This window comes from Candoia aspera, chromosome 4, assembly GCF_035149785.1.
Source record: "Candoia aspera isolate rCanAsp1 chromosome 4, rCanAsp1.hap2, whole genome shotgun sequence".
NCBI classification, from domain to species: Eukaryota; Metazoa; Chordata; class Lepidosauria; order Squamata; family Boidae; genus Candoia; species Candoia aspera.
The window spans coordinates 109,738,255-109,750,398 of record NC_086156.1 but is presented as its reverse complement, the minus strand read 5'-3'; the positions used below and the strand labels follow the sequence as shown (position 1 = coordinate 109,750,398).

Below are 12,144 nucleotides of genomic sequence, written 5' to 3'. Positions count from 1 at the left end.
GCCTTCTCTGTTGGGGCACCGGTCCTATGAAACCAATGTCCCCAAGATCTGGAATGGCCCAACCTGCCAATCCTTCTAGAAGGCTGTGAAGACCTGGCCCTTCCCCAGTTACTGGGCCAGGATGTTAATGAGCCCAGTACCGGTGTGCTTTGTGTTGTGCAGATGTGATGGTGTCTTGGTGATTGTGATGATTATTTTAACTTTGTTTTCCATTTTGTTGATAGACATTTTATTATATTTCTTATGGATTGTTTTTAGTTGCCCAGGGTGGCTGTATAACATCTCTAAATCAATCAATCAATCAATCAATCAATCAATCAATCAATCAATCAAACGCACACATGCACGCACGCACGCACACACACACTCACTCACTCACAGAGGCCAATTTTATCTTCCTAAACTTTACCTATTGTGGTAGGAAAAGGTACCCCCCTTGTACTCATGTGGGCTGCATTCACTATCAAACATATGAGATGCCCCCGCACCATACATATGAGCTGCTGAAAGTGCCCTTGTATGAAGGCCTTCACAGCAAGCTGAACTGACCCTGAGTGGAAGCTGTGGCCCAGAAAACCAAATTGTTTCTATTCACTGACCACATCTCAGAGATAGCATGGCTAGCATGCTGACCTCGTAGGAAGGGATAAATAATCATAAGGTCACACGGATGGGTTTATCTAAACTATTCCAACATCATGCTGTAATTTCGACTGTGTCTGCCTTTTCTTTGTCTTGCCTTTGCGATGTAGCGGGTCAAAGGTATAACCCCTGGTTCGGTTTTGCTCATGGCTGCTCAGCAAAATATCAAAGCTTTGCTGGGGATCCAGCATACACTGTCTTACTGCTTGTATGCATGCAAATAAAATTATGTTGTATCTTCAGAGTGATTTGGCTGCTTTAGGTGAGCCAGGTGTTGGCTACAACACTATCCTATCGGCCCCTGTTCTAATCTCCCAGCAAAGCTACAAAAGGGCAAAGGTTAGCCCTGGATATACTTAACAAAGTATATGGCAAAGAAATATTTCTTTATGTATATTTAAAGTTCCATGTCATCAAGAATCATCCATTAAAGTAATTGCTAAAATGGTATCGAGCAGCTGGCAAGCTTTCTGGATTGAGTTGGGGGTGATGTAAAGAGTTTGGTGCTGCATGTCCTGCATTATCAGCTTTGGTGGCAAAACCCAATCAGTGAATGGTTTTTAAGCGGTGGGAAAATCACTCAGCCATCTTCAATGAATCTTGAAGTTTGTTCACTGTCTGTTCTTCCCAATGTCTGTCTTGATATTGACCCAGTTCTCCTTTTCTTACCACTGGAATTGTTTTGCAAAACATTGAAAACCCAAATAGAACAACTTAATTTGATGATATGGAAAATTGCTTGCCTGAAAAATTAACACCACCCTCTGAAAAACTCTAAGGTGAAAGACAAATTCAGTCGAATTTGTTCATACTTTATTAGCTCCAGGGATAATTTATTTCCCAATAGATTTATCTTGCATGTACTAATGGAGTTTGGAGAGAAATATTCAATGTAACTGTTTGAAATGTGTGTGCAGCTGTATCAGATTAATTTTTTATTCATGTATATGAAGGTGGCTATGTATATCCAGTTATTACTTGCTTGCTCAAAATTTGATCCTGTTCTATTTCTTATGTAGTAAATGCTCTCTAGTGTTGAGTTCAGGTCTTATTAAAATTATATAGATTTGGGGGATGAAGATGCATCCCAGTAAGCCAGCACTGGAAGACAGGATAGAAAAGATTTCCACCACCACCATGTACTTCCCCTTGGTGCTCAGGTAGGTGGGCACAAAGGTCAGCCAAACACTGCAGAACACCAACATGCTGAAAGTGATGAACTTGGCTTTGTTTGTTAAAACTTGATGCTGAAATATTTCAAACCATTGATTTGAGGTTCTCAGATATCATTAAATGGTTTTGGACAAATTGCTCATCAGATGTCATCTTCTATGCAAAACAGTGTTTATTAAGTGAGAGCAAAATTTATTAAAATACCACCCAGATGGTATTTGCTTGATATCTCTAAGTAAGCTTGTGCTGTGCAAGGAGGAAAAAAAGGGGGGAAAAAAGCCAAACAATTTATGTTGACCAATCTCTCCTGTGCCTGACCTGTGTTGCTCCCCCCATCACAGAGAGGAGAGATTGGAGAGGAAGGGATTACAGGAGAGTAAGCAGGCACACAATGGGGCATACACCAGGCTGTTTCTGTAGTGTGATTGCGTCTGACAGCTCTGAGCATGTGTAGGGCTGCTGGCACTACCACATTCCTTTCAATGTGTATTCCCCATTGTGTGCCTGCTTACTCTCTTGTAATCCCTTCCTTTCCAAACTCCCCGCTCTGCAAGGGCGGAAAAAAGGAAAAACAAGAGGTGTGGCACAGAACAACCCGTACTGACTGTAATGGTGATCATGTGACTGAGGGAGGACATTGGTCATAAAGTTATTATTTCAATACTGTTGTACCTTCAAAGATTTACTGAACGAGGCAGTTGCTAAGTGAAGATGACATGTATTTATGTTCTTCTATGGATTAATTGTTCCCTTGTGTTGAGCTCAGGCCTCAGTATAATAATGAAACATTTAGGGGTGAAGATGCATCCCAGTAAGCCAGCACTGGAAGACAGGATAGAGAAGATTTCTACAGCCACCATGTACTTCCCCTTGGTGCTCAGGTAGGTGGGCACAAAGGTCAGCCAAACGCTGCAGAACACCAACATGCTGAAAGTGATGAACGTGGCTTCGTTGAAACTGTCCGGCAACTTCCTAGCTAGGAAGGCCACAGTGAAGCTGAGAAGGGCCAAGAAGCCCAGGTAGCCCAAGACACAGTAAACCATGGTGGCGGAGCCTTCGTGACATTCCACTATGATTTCCCCAGGCAGGGTTTGTGTGTCCAGATTTGGGAAGGGAGGAGAAGAACCCAGCCAAAACACACAAATGCCTGCTTGAAGGAGGGATCCACCCCAGACAATAGCATAGGCCAACTTTTGCCCCACCCATTTGTGGAAAACGTTTCCCGGTTTAGAAGCAAGGAATGCCACGATGACTGTGAGGGTTTTGGCCAGAACAGAGGAAACGGCAACAGAGAAGATGATGCCAAATGCCGTTTGTCGGAGGAGGCAGGTGGCCTTGTTGGGCTGTCCGATGAAGAGAAGAGAGCAGAGGAAGCAGAGAAAGAGGGAGATGAGGAGGAGGTAGGTGAGGCTGCGATTGTTGGCTTTGACGATGGGAGTGTCCCGCTGCTTAATGAAGATTGCCAGCACGAAAGCCGTCACCAGGGAAAAAAGAAGAGCCAGAGAAACCAGAGTGATGCCAAGCGGCTCTTCGAAGGAGAGGAAGTTCATTGTCTTTGGAATGCACTCGTCTTGAGCTTGGTTTGGAAAGTGATCCTCTGAACAGCCGTCACAATGCTCCATGTCTGAAAAGAAGGAAAAAGCTTCCGAACAGAATCAAATTTTCCCCAAGTTTCAGAATTGCATTTTGGAACTCCCTGCAACGTCTTTCCTAAAACCTTTTGTAACTCTCTGTCCAATATACATGTAAAAAATGTGCAGGAAAAAAAATTCTAGATTTTCCTATATTTAAAGCTTCTTGGCCTGTTGGAGAGCACTAGGTTTAGTGGCATTACTGAGCAAGGGAATAGCATGGCTCACCTTCCCAATGGTGGGAAGCAGAAAGGAGAGGCTTGAAGGTTTCGATCCTGGAAAACAGGCAGCGGCACTAAAGGGTAGGAGAGTGACGTCTTAAGACGTGTGGACTTCAACTCCCAGAATTCTCCAGCCAGCCAAGCTTCGTAGAGCAGCAAAATAAACACTGGTTTATGCAATCTTGATTTTGGATCCTTTCATTTCTGTTGGATGGCCCGGGTGCAACACAGACATTTTGCTCTGATGATCGTTAAAAATGACTTTGGTATAATTCTTCCACCATAACCAATTGATACATCTTTCCTTCAAGAATCTTGATTTAATTCTGTTATAATTTGGGGGCCAACCAAGAGACACAACACTGACTCACAGAGCGAGACGCTATTTTGCAGGTCATTGGATCATCCATAATTCCTGCATTCTGTTTCCGTGTCTTCAAAAGGAGAGAGAGCCTGACATCTTACAATTGGTAACCCTGAAAACTAGAGGGAAAATTAAATAGAGGAACTGTCTGCTAGCTCCTATTTCCTGGAAGGGGGAGCATCCCTGAGAGACGTTCCTTTGCTTTTAATGCTTTGCAGCCATCAAAATAGACACCTTCAGAGTTCGATTTAGCTATCCAAGCTCTGACATGGTGGAAAAGCCCCCTTGAGGTGCCTCAGTAAAGCAAGCGGTTATATTGAAGAGCTTCTGGTTAGCTGGATACAGGCTGCAGAAATGCAATTTCAGACCCAGTTCCATTTGGATGCTATGAATCTTACCCATTTGTCTTGATATCATCTTCTCTGGACACGGAGCACAAGCGTAGCAGCAAAATTTCTGCCCTTCGATCTTGTTCTTTCTGCTTCCAAGAGGACAAGGTTCATTGCATAACGAGAGAGGTGGTAGCTATCCAAAAATAAAGAAAGCGGTCAGTATTGAGCAAACCTTTTGTTTTTGTTTTGTTCTTGTCTTACAGCCAAGGAATAAGGAGGAGGGTGGAGACAGGGCCGGGATGCAGAGTTGCTTCAGCCTGCTTTTGAGCAGTGTCTTGTGGAAATGCCCCATAATGTTGCCAAGGCAGGAACATAACTGAAGTTGCATTTCATTCATTTTTAATTGAGTTGAAGTTCAATTCAAGGTGCTGGTTCCTGCCTATAAAGCCCTCCGTGTCATAGGGCCTGGTTACTGGAGGCACTGCCTGTCCCCCATAGTGTCTGCCCGGCTGGTTCAATTTGGCAGGGTTGGCGCTCTCCGGGTTCCATCAATTAAGGAATGCCATGGATTGGGACCCCGGAAGCCTGCCTTCTCTGTAGCAGCACCTGCCGTCTGGAATGAGCTTCCTCCTGAATCCAAATGGCCCCACCCTATTGGTGTTTCCAAGGGCCCTGAGGATACGCTGTTTGCCCAGGCCTTTGGCGAAGATGATTGATGCCCCTTTCTTTCTTTCTTTCCCTTGTTCCCATCCAGGTCATTTCCTCCACCATCTCTGCTCTTTGTTTGGTGCCTGTTTTGTGTTTTTGTATTGTTCCTTGTTTTTAAATACTTTTTTAAGGGTTTGTAAAAGCCCAGAGTCACTAGGAGTTAGGTGCCATATAAATTTAATTTGTGGTTCGTCTTGTTCTTGTTCTTGTTCTTATTTTGAATTTAGTGGCAATTCATGGAAGGAATCCAAAAGTTTGAGGATCTGAATAGAACTGGGAGGCTGAAGTGGTTATTGTTTGAGACTTTGCCTCCCCCAGCCTGAAATGTATCACTGAACTGTGGTTGCATTTGAGTTCCTTCTGGAGAATGAAGGACTAGATATCAGTACTTCCTTCAGCTGGGCAGCCCCACACCTGGGCGTGGCACTGCAGTCCCCACATTCAGTGAGAGGAAAATAAATTTCCTTGCACAGGTTGGAAACTCGATTCTCAAACATTAGAATATCCATCATGAATCGGCCCAATAATACATCTGTTTTTGCCCACCTTTGACAGCAGTGGACTGAAATGTACTTGGGGATATGAGCTAGTTGCTAGCAACAGGCCAAAGGAAAGGCTAGGGGTGTGAAAAGGAGTGCATGTGACATTGGTCCTTTTAGCCCATGTTATTGTTATGGTACCTGAGTGAATTCGTGGTGCCAGTGGATTCTGTCTCCATTAAGGATCAAGGTTTTTCCTGCAGGAGCTTTTGGATCCATTTGTCCAACTAGGACGGTGATGTAGGAGTTATTTGGAAAAGTGACCAGGTTTACGATGTCAAATCCGGCTTCTAATACTCCATCTTCGTTTAATTTAATTTCATCTCCTGCAGTGTTGTTGAAGGCCATTCTCTGCAGAAATGGATGGAGCTTCCAGAAGAAAGAGCATAAGGGTTAAAGAGAAAGGGACGTGCTTCCTACTGGCCTCAAACCACACTCCCTTTTAGATGGGGAGCATTTCTTCACCAGGAATGAAACAGTATGGAGGACGGCAGCAGTTTAATGTTTATGATTGGACCGTATTCCAGATTAGATAGTAAAATCTTTTCAGTGATTGTCTTTCGTGACATTGGAGAAAAGAAGTTGGAAAAGAGCAAGAAGAAGCAATGGGAAGGAAATCTAGTTGAGAGGGCCAGAAAGGGAGTAGAGGTTTAAAGACCAGTTGTGTTGTTGTAGAAAGAGGGATGTGTAGGAAAAGGACAATATCTTAAGTGGGTCAACATTTGTAATGTATGAATGGTGGACTCAAGTGAACAACAGTGAGGTTTAGGTAGGTGAGATGATCTCTTGACCAATTAAGTCCGGCCACTCTGTTGTAATCCTGGAGAATATCTCAGAAGAGCACTGGGAAAGAAGAAATCTTACCTGCCAGGCTTCTAGATTCTTTGGCTGCCCTTGATCCCTGTCCTTTAGGATGTTCCGATCAGTCCTAAATGTGTGAGCAACATGTAAAGCTTGAGCCACAGCATAGACGGCATTATAGATACTGTAACTATGGCCGAGCGTGCTGGTTTCAAAGAAAGTTGCAGGCAGGTCCTCCAGCCTTTCCTCTCCAGTACATTCTTCATCTTCATCTTCATCTTCAGGAACATCACTCTTGGGTACTGAGCAGACAAAAGCTTGCTTCCAGACATCTCTAATAAAGCCATCTTGATTTGCCCCAGAAGGGGTGACAGCCCGTAGAAATTGCTGGAAACCTGGAATTTGTTTTGTGCTAATTGAGAAGGAAATAGCCCCATGGAACATTTGCATATCCAGAGTCCTTTGTAAGGAATGTAATGTGAAATCATTTTGGGCCATTGTAATCCACACTTTTCTTGCTGAAAATTTCTGTGAAGAGTCAGAAGTTGTTGCAGGAAACATTGTGGCTATTACTAGAGTAGAGGCCAGCCACATGAAGACTATATTTTCTCCATATATAATAACCGTGTTTGCTGTTTTCTCTGTGAACAAGGTAATGTGACTCAGAGTTCGTTCAAGCATGTCAAATGGCCTATACAAATGGAAATTTCTGTCAACCCTTTCAGTGAATTCGGAGCAGATTTTATTTTGCGAGAGCATGGGTTCCAGAGTTTGTATGAAATGTTCTCCATGTTTGTCATCTACAGTGACAAGTCTTACCCATTTCCATCCAAAGTACAGAAGAAGCTGGACTAAACCCTCATACTGAAGAGCTTCACCAGGGGCCATGCGATAAAAATGAGGGGAATGCGATTCATCCGTCACTGACAATTCAAATGAGCCATATGCAATCTAAAGGAATTAAATGAGGAATAAGAGAAAGAGAAAGATAAAGAGAGAGAAAGCATGGGTGGACTCGTTCTATTTTGACTGATGTGAACTATTTTAGAAACTTATTTCTCAAAGTATGGATGTTTAATATATTGATTTGGTTTAGAGATCTCCCCAATAGGGAGATACCTTTTTGAATCATCCATCATCCATCCATCCATCCATCCATCCATATCTCTATTTATCTCTCTCTCTCTTTCTCTCATTAATGATAGCCATTCATCGTACAGTTTCTGAAAAAACCCATATACTCACGTGAAACTTTTTATTAATCAAACTCCACACCTTACTCTGTTTCTTATAAAATTCTACCACTCTTTACTGATAAAGCATCAAGTTGCTCCTTGAAGGGGAAATCAAGAGCAGATAATCTGTGTGATAGTGATAATTCCTACCATCCTTATCTACAGACCCAACCTGTGGAATCTTGAAAAGCTGCAAAATTTCTGCCATGCGTATGGAGGTTTCAGGGCTCAGTCCTCCAATGATTCCCATCATTCCCTTTTCAGTCCCACAAATATAGTTGGGGACAATTTTGTGTAATTTAAAAAGCAGGTCCAGAGTGGTGCGATAGGTCATTCGTGAATCAGAGTAGCTGTCATAGATGTGGAAGCCAAAAGTAATGTTGGGCAAGATCTGAGGATCCTTGTTGATCTCCTTAACGGCAAACACTAAAGCCAAGATGTGTTGGTAGAACTTTGTCACCACACTGCAAATAAAGTGACGTGCTTCAAAATCGAATTGTGCTATGCGTTATGCTACTAGGGACGGGATATCAGGGGGGAAAAGAGTCACAAGAAAGACACATTGAAAACAAGGTAAATATGCTTTGATTTTGCTTTCCTAGACTGCCCTTGTGTTGTGCATGTCAGCGACATTGCTGAAGTTCCGCAGTTTGTTTCTTATGATTTCAAGTTTAAAACATTCACCTTGTAATGAAAATTAACTCCTGCACAATCATCCCGAGGCCCTTCAGTGTTGTAAAAGCTAAGCATTTTCCTGTTTGCTCCTTTCCCATGTACAGTAGAAAGAATCTGAGCTGGGTGGAGCTAATTTGTGACTAAATATGAGGGGGGATCTCAGTGATGAGGAAGGCAGAGCTAAACAAGGTAGCCATAAAGTTAGAAATTGGTTTTTCCTCCCAGAGTCAGCTGTTTCTGCTCTAAGGGCTGAAGAGAAGGTTGTGAGTAGAAAAGCCCACACTTCTACTCCTCCTGTGAACTTTTGTGTTTCCACTTTGTATTGCTGTTTCAAAGATTGTAAGATGCCCTGTGGTCTCTTCGAAATAGGACAGGTGGACCTCAGAAGTCTAATAAGCAAGTGCAAAAATAGAGACATGGCATTCATAATTAATGCCTCCCCAGGTTTTTGGAAATTACTTTTCATTCTACAGTCAGTGAATTGTGGTTGTAAGAAGAGACTGAGGGTAGAAAAGAGAATACATTGAACAGTATTGTGCCTTTTAGGTTATGGTGAATTAGGGCTGGTGCTTCTTTCTCCAAGTGGGAACAGGGTTCATTTCTCAACAGAGTATCTGCTTGCCCTGGTCTATTGGCTTTTGGTGAAATCAGAGAATAGGATGTTGAATTAACCAATCATTTATATTCATCAAGCTGCTAAAATGGATATGCCCTCGATACAGTACATTTCTATTTTTTCAGAGATGATGATGGCACATCTCTGTTTTACAGGGATGGAAAGAACAGAGCATGATTTGATTAAGATCAGGTTGGGGTGATTTCTTACAATGGGAGGTCAACCGATTCCTCAGAAGGATGTTTCCTGAAAGTCACTTTGGCCAACAAGTAATGGACATGGGACATCAATCCACCAATGAGAAGTTCTCCCTCCTGGTACCATTCCTGAGGAATTTGAATGGCTTCATCTCCAGTGCACTTAAGAGTTTGTACCTTCATGGCCACTTCTGGAAGCAGGAATATGGCAACAACGCCCAGCATCCTAAAAAGAAGCATCCCTGTGCAATTGGCTTCTCCCGTATTGCTGTTCCCAGCAGCCTTGATTCAAAGAGGGTACTAGAGACAGCAGAACAACGGCCCCCTAAGCTGAGATCTGTCTTAAGAATAAGTCATGGCTCAAGAATGGATCTGATCCCTTGCTTTCAGCCTCACCTATGTCGGGATGCTCAGATGCCTGTCCCCTGTGAAGGGACAGAGTTGCTCTTGACTCTAACACCTAATTGTTAGACTCTTTCTTCACTAGCAATTTCAGGAAGCAGCAGAAGTCCTTGGGCAGCACAATATTTTCTCTTGGTCACCCAGCCCTGAGGTCTGAGCAGAGATTGAGTTGTCTTCTACAATTCGTCCAACAAGGTTGTCCTCTTGAGCTGACAGCACCAATGAGCTAGCACTGTGAAGCACGAGTGAAGGTGTACATCTTGGTTGTGTGGGATGATGCAGCTAGTCCCACTTATTGAAATCTCGGAGAATCTGTGGAATTGACTAGGTGTTGGCTGATGAGCAGTCTGAAAACATTAGGATGACACCCACAAGGACTGTATATTTTGTGCTATAGTTGCAAAATGCTGAGAACCCAATTTATGTCCGCAGTTCTCTTATTGACTCTGCAATGGCTGGGGAACACTGCAACCCGTTTTGAGGAATGGCCCTCAGCTGGGCATGATATATTGGAGGTTTATATCTATTCTGGAACCCTTGAACTACCTTCAGGAGGGAGCATCTCAAGAGCCACTGGAGGACTGACCTGGTGACTTAATTATAGTGCCTGTGATAACTACAGAGATGGTAACTTTGCCGGTAGAAATGCTGAAGCAAACATGTTTGTGAAATGCCAAGGGAACTTTTTGCCACTTGCTTTTCTGGGTAGAGGAAATGAGCTGGAGGCCTATGATTTGGCTGAGTGGCCTGTTGGATGGAATCAAAGAGAAAGAGCAGAGAGATAAAACTTTTCTGTCCCTAGTCCACATAGAGTGGCAGTCAGAATTAGTCTTACACGAACCTTTAGGAACCCAACATGCTTATGGAGTTGTTTTTAATGCCTCTTAATTCTCCCTTTGTGTTGTTTGGACAGGAGATGCCATGAGAATGAAAAGATGCATCAAGGCAGGGAGTCATAATACTGCTAAACTGAGCATTCCATTTTTAGGGAGAGCACATGTGCATCACTGTAGGATGGGCATCCCAAGGTCTTGCCAAGAGAAGATGTAAGTGTATGTAAAGGGAGTCTAGATGCATCTCCTCCAAACTGCTAAGGGGTCAAAGGGCTTCATTCAGAAGAGAGTCTGTGGAACAAGGCAGAAGCTTCTGCAACTTCTCAGGAGTCAGCTTATGGGGGTGGAAGAGCGATCTTCCTGTCCTTTTCTTGGGATGCACCTTTATCATTCAGAATGGAAATACAGAGGCACGGCCCAAGCAATGCCTGTATATTGAAATGGTTCTGGGAAGGTGCTGATGGCTGTTACTGCAAAACACTGCAACAATGTGACATCACATGCAGGGCGATGGATTAAGGCTGCATTAAAACTGTTTGGAAAGTTCCTAGCTAGAAAGGCCAACATGAAGCTGAGAATGTCTGGGAAGCCTGCACAGCGGAAGACACAGTGAATCAGGGCCACTGACTCTTCATTGCATTCTGTAATGCTTTCCCCACACAGTGTGTGCAGTCCAAATACTATTTTATTTCTATTTTTGACTAAAATACTGTTTTTCTTTTTGCAATGTAGCCTTAAAATCTCTGGCAACTTGATCTGCAGCATCAATTCCAGGATTTGGGCTGTGAGGATATATCTGCTGAAGCAGACATTTGTTAAATGGCACTGAGACGTCATTGAGCTTCTCCTGCTGTTGTCCCTGTTTTGCACTTCAGAATGAACCAGCATGAACCTCTAAAATAGAACTATAGAGAAAGAGTAACCCCATGCCGTTAAACATGTTCCTCCTGTAATTGGGAAACAGATTGGATTACCAGAATGCATTCCACATGCGGCTGCCCTCAAAAACGAAGCAGAGCAGAGCAGAGCAAAGCAACGCAAAGCAATGCAAAGCAACGCAAAGCAACACAATACAAAACACTGGGAAGCTTCAGATGGTCCAGAGTGCAGCAGCCTGCAGAGTTTTGGGTGCATCAAGGTTCAATGTGCTGCACTTCTGCTGTGCCAGCTGCACTGGCCCCAGTATGCTTCTGGGTGAATTCAAGATGCCGGTTGGCACCTTTAAAGTACTGTATGGCTCAGGGTCAGTTTCCTTGCAGAACTGCCTCCCGCCAGTGGTTTCTGCCCATTCCACCAGGTCCAACCTATGGGCATGTTCCTGATCCCCTCTATGAAAGAGTGGCATCTGGTGGGAGCTAGGCAACGAGCCTTCTCTGTTGGGGCACCGGTCCTATGAAACCAATGTCCCCAAGATCTGGAATGGCCCAACCTGCCAACCCTTCTAGAAGGCTGTGAAGACCTGGCCCTTCCCCAGTTACTGGGCCAGGATGTTAATGAGCCCAGTACCGGTGTGCTTTGTGTTGTGCAGATGTGATGGTGTCTTGGTGATTGTGATGATTATTTTAACTTTGTTTTCCATTTTGTTGATAGACATTTTATTATATTTCTTATGGATTGTTTTTAGTTGCCCAGGGTGGCTGTATAACATCTCTAAATCAATCAATCAATCAATCAATCAATCAATCAATCAATCAATCAATCAATCAAACGCACACATGCACGCACGCACGCACACACACACTCACTCACTCACAGAGGCCAATTTTATCTTCCTA

At 43.5% G+C, this 12,144-nt stretch overlaps 1 protein-coding gene across 1 annotated transcript; it reads right to left on the bottom strand.

The window, feature by feature from the left end:
* Positions 1–2,537: 2,537 nt before the first annotated feature.
* On the bottom strand, positions 2,538–7,299 carry LOC134497036 (vomeronasal type-2 receptor 26-like). Its single transcript, XM_063302752.1, has 4 exons — positions 6,475–7,299; positions 5,752–5,979; positions 4,430–4,556; positions 2,538–3,439 (listed from the first exon to the last, which is right to left on the bottom strand). The coding sequence occupies exons 1-4, from the start codon at positions 7,297–7,299 to the stop codon at positions 2,538–2,540; spliced, it is 2,082 nt and encodes a 693-aa protein (XP_063158822.1).
* Positions 7,300–12,144: the final 4,845 nt, after the last annotated feature.

Excerpts from the sequence above, each read along its gene's own strand:
- LOC134497036 (XM_063302752.1), bottom strand. The coding sequence starts at position 7,299 with ATGGCCCCTGGTGAAGCTCTTCAGTATGAGGGTTTAGTCCAGCTTCTT. Across the intron at positions 5,980-6,474 it reads AGAATCTAGAAGCCTGGCAG|CTCCATCCATTTCTGCAGAG; the intron begins GTAAGATTTCTT and ends TTCTTCTGGAAG. Across the intron at positions 4,557-5,751 it reads GGCACCACGAATTCACTCAG|CTACCACCTCTCTCGTTATG; the intron begins GTACCATAACAA and ends ATTTTTGGATAG.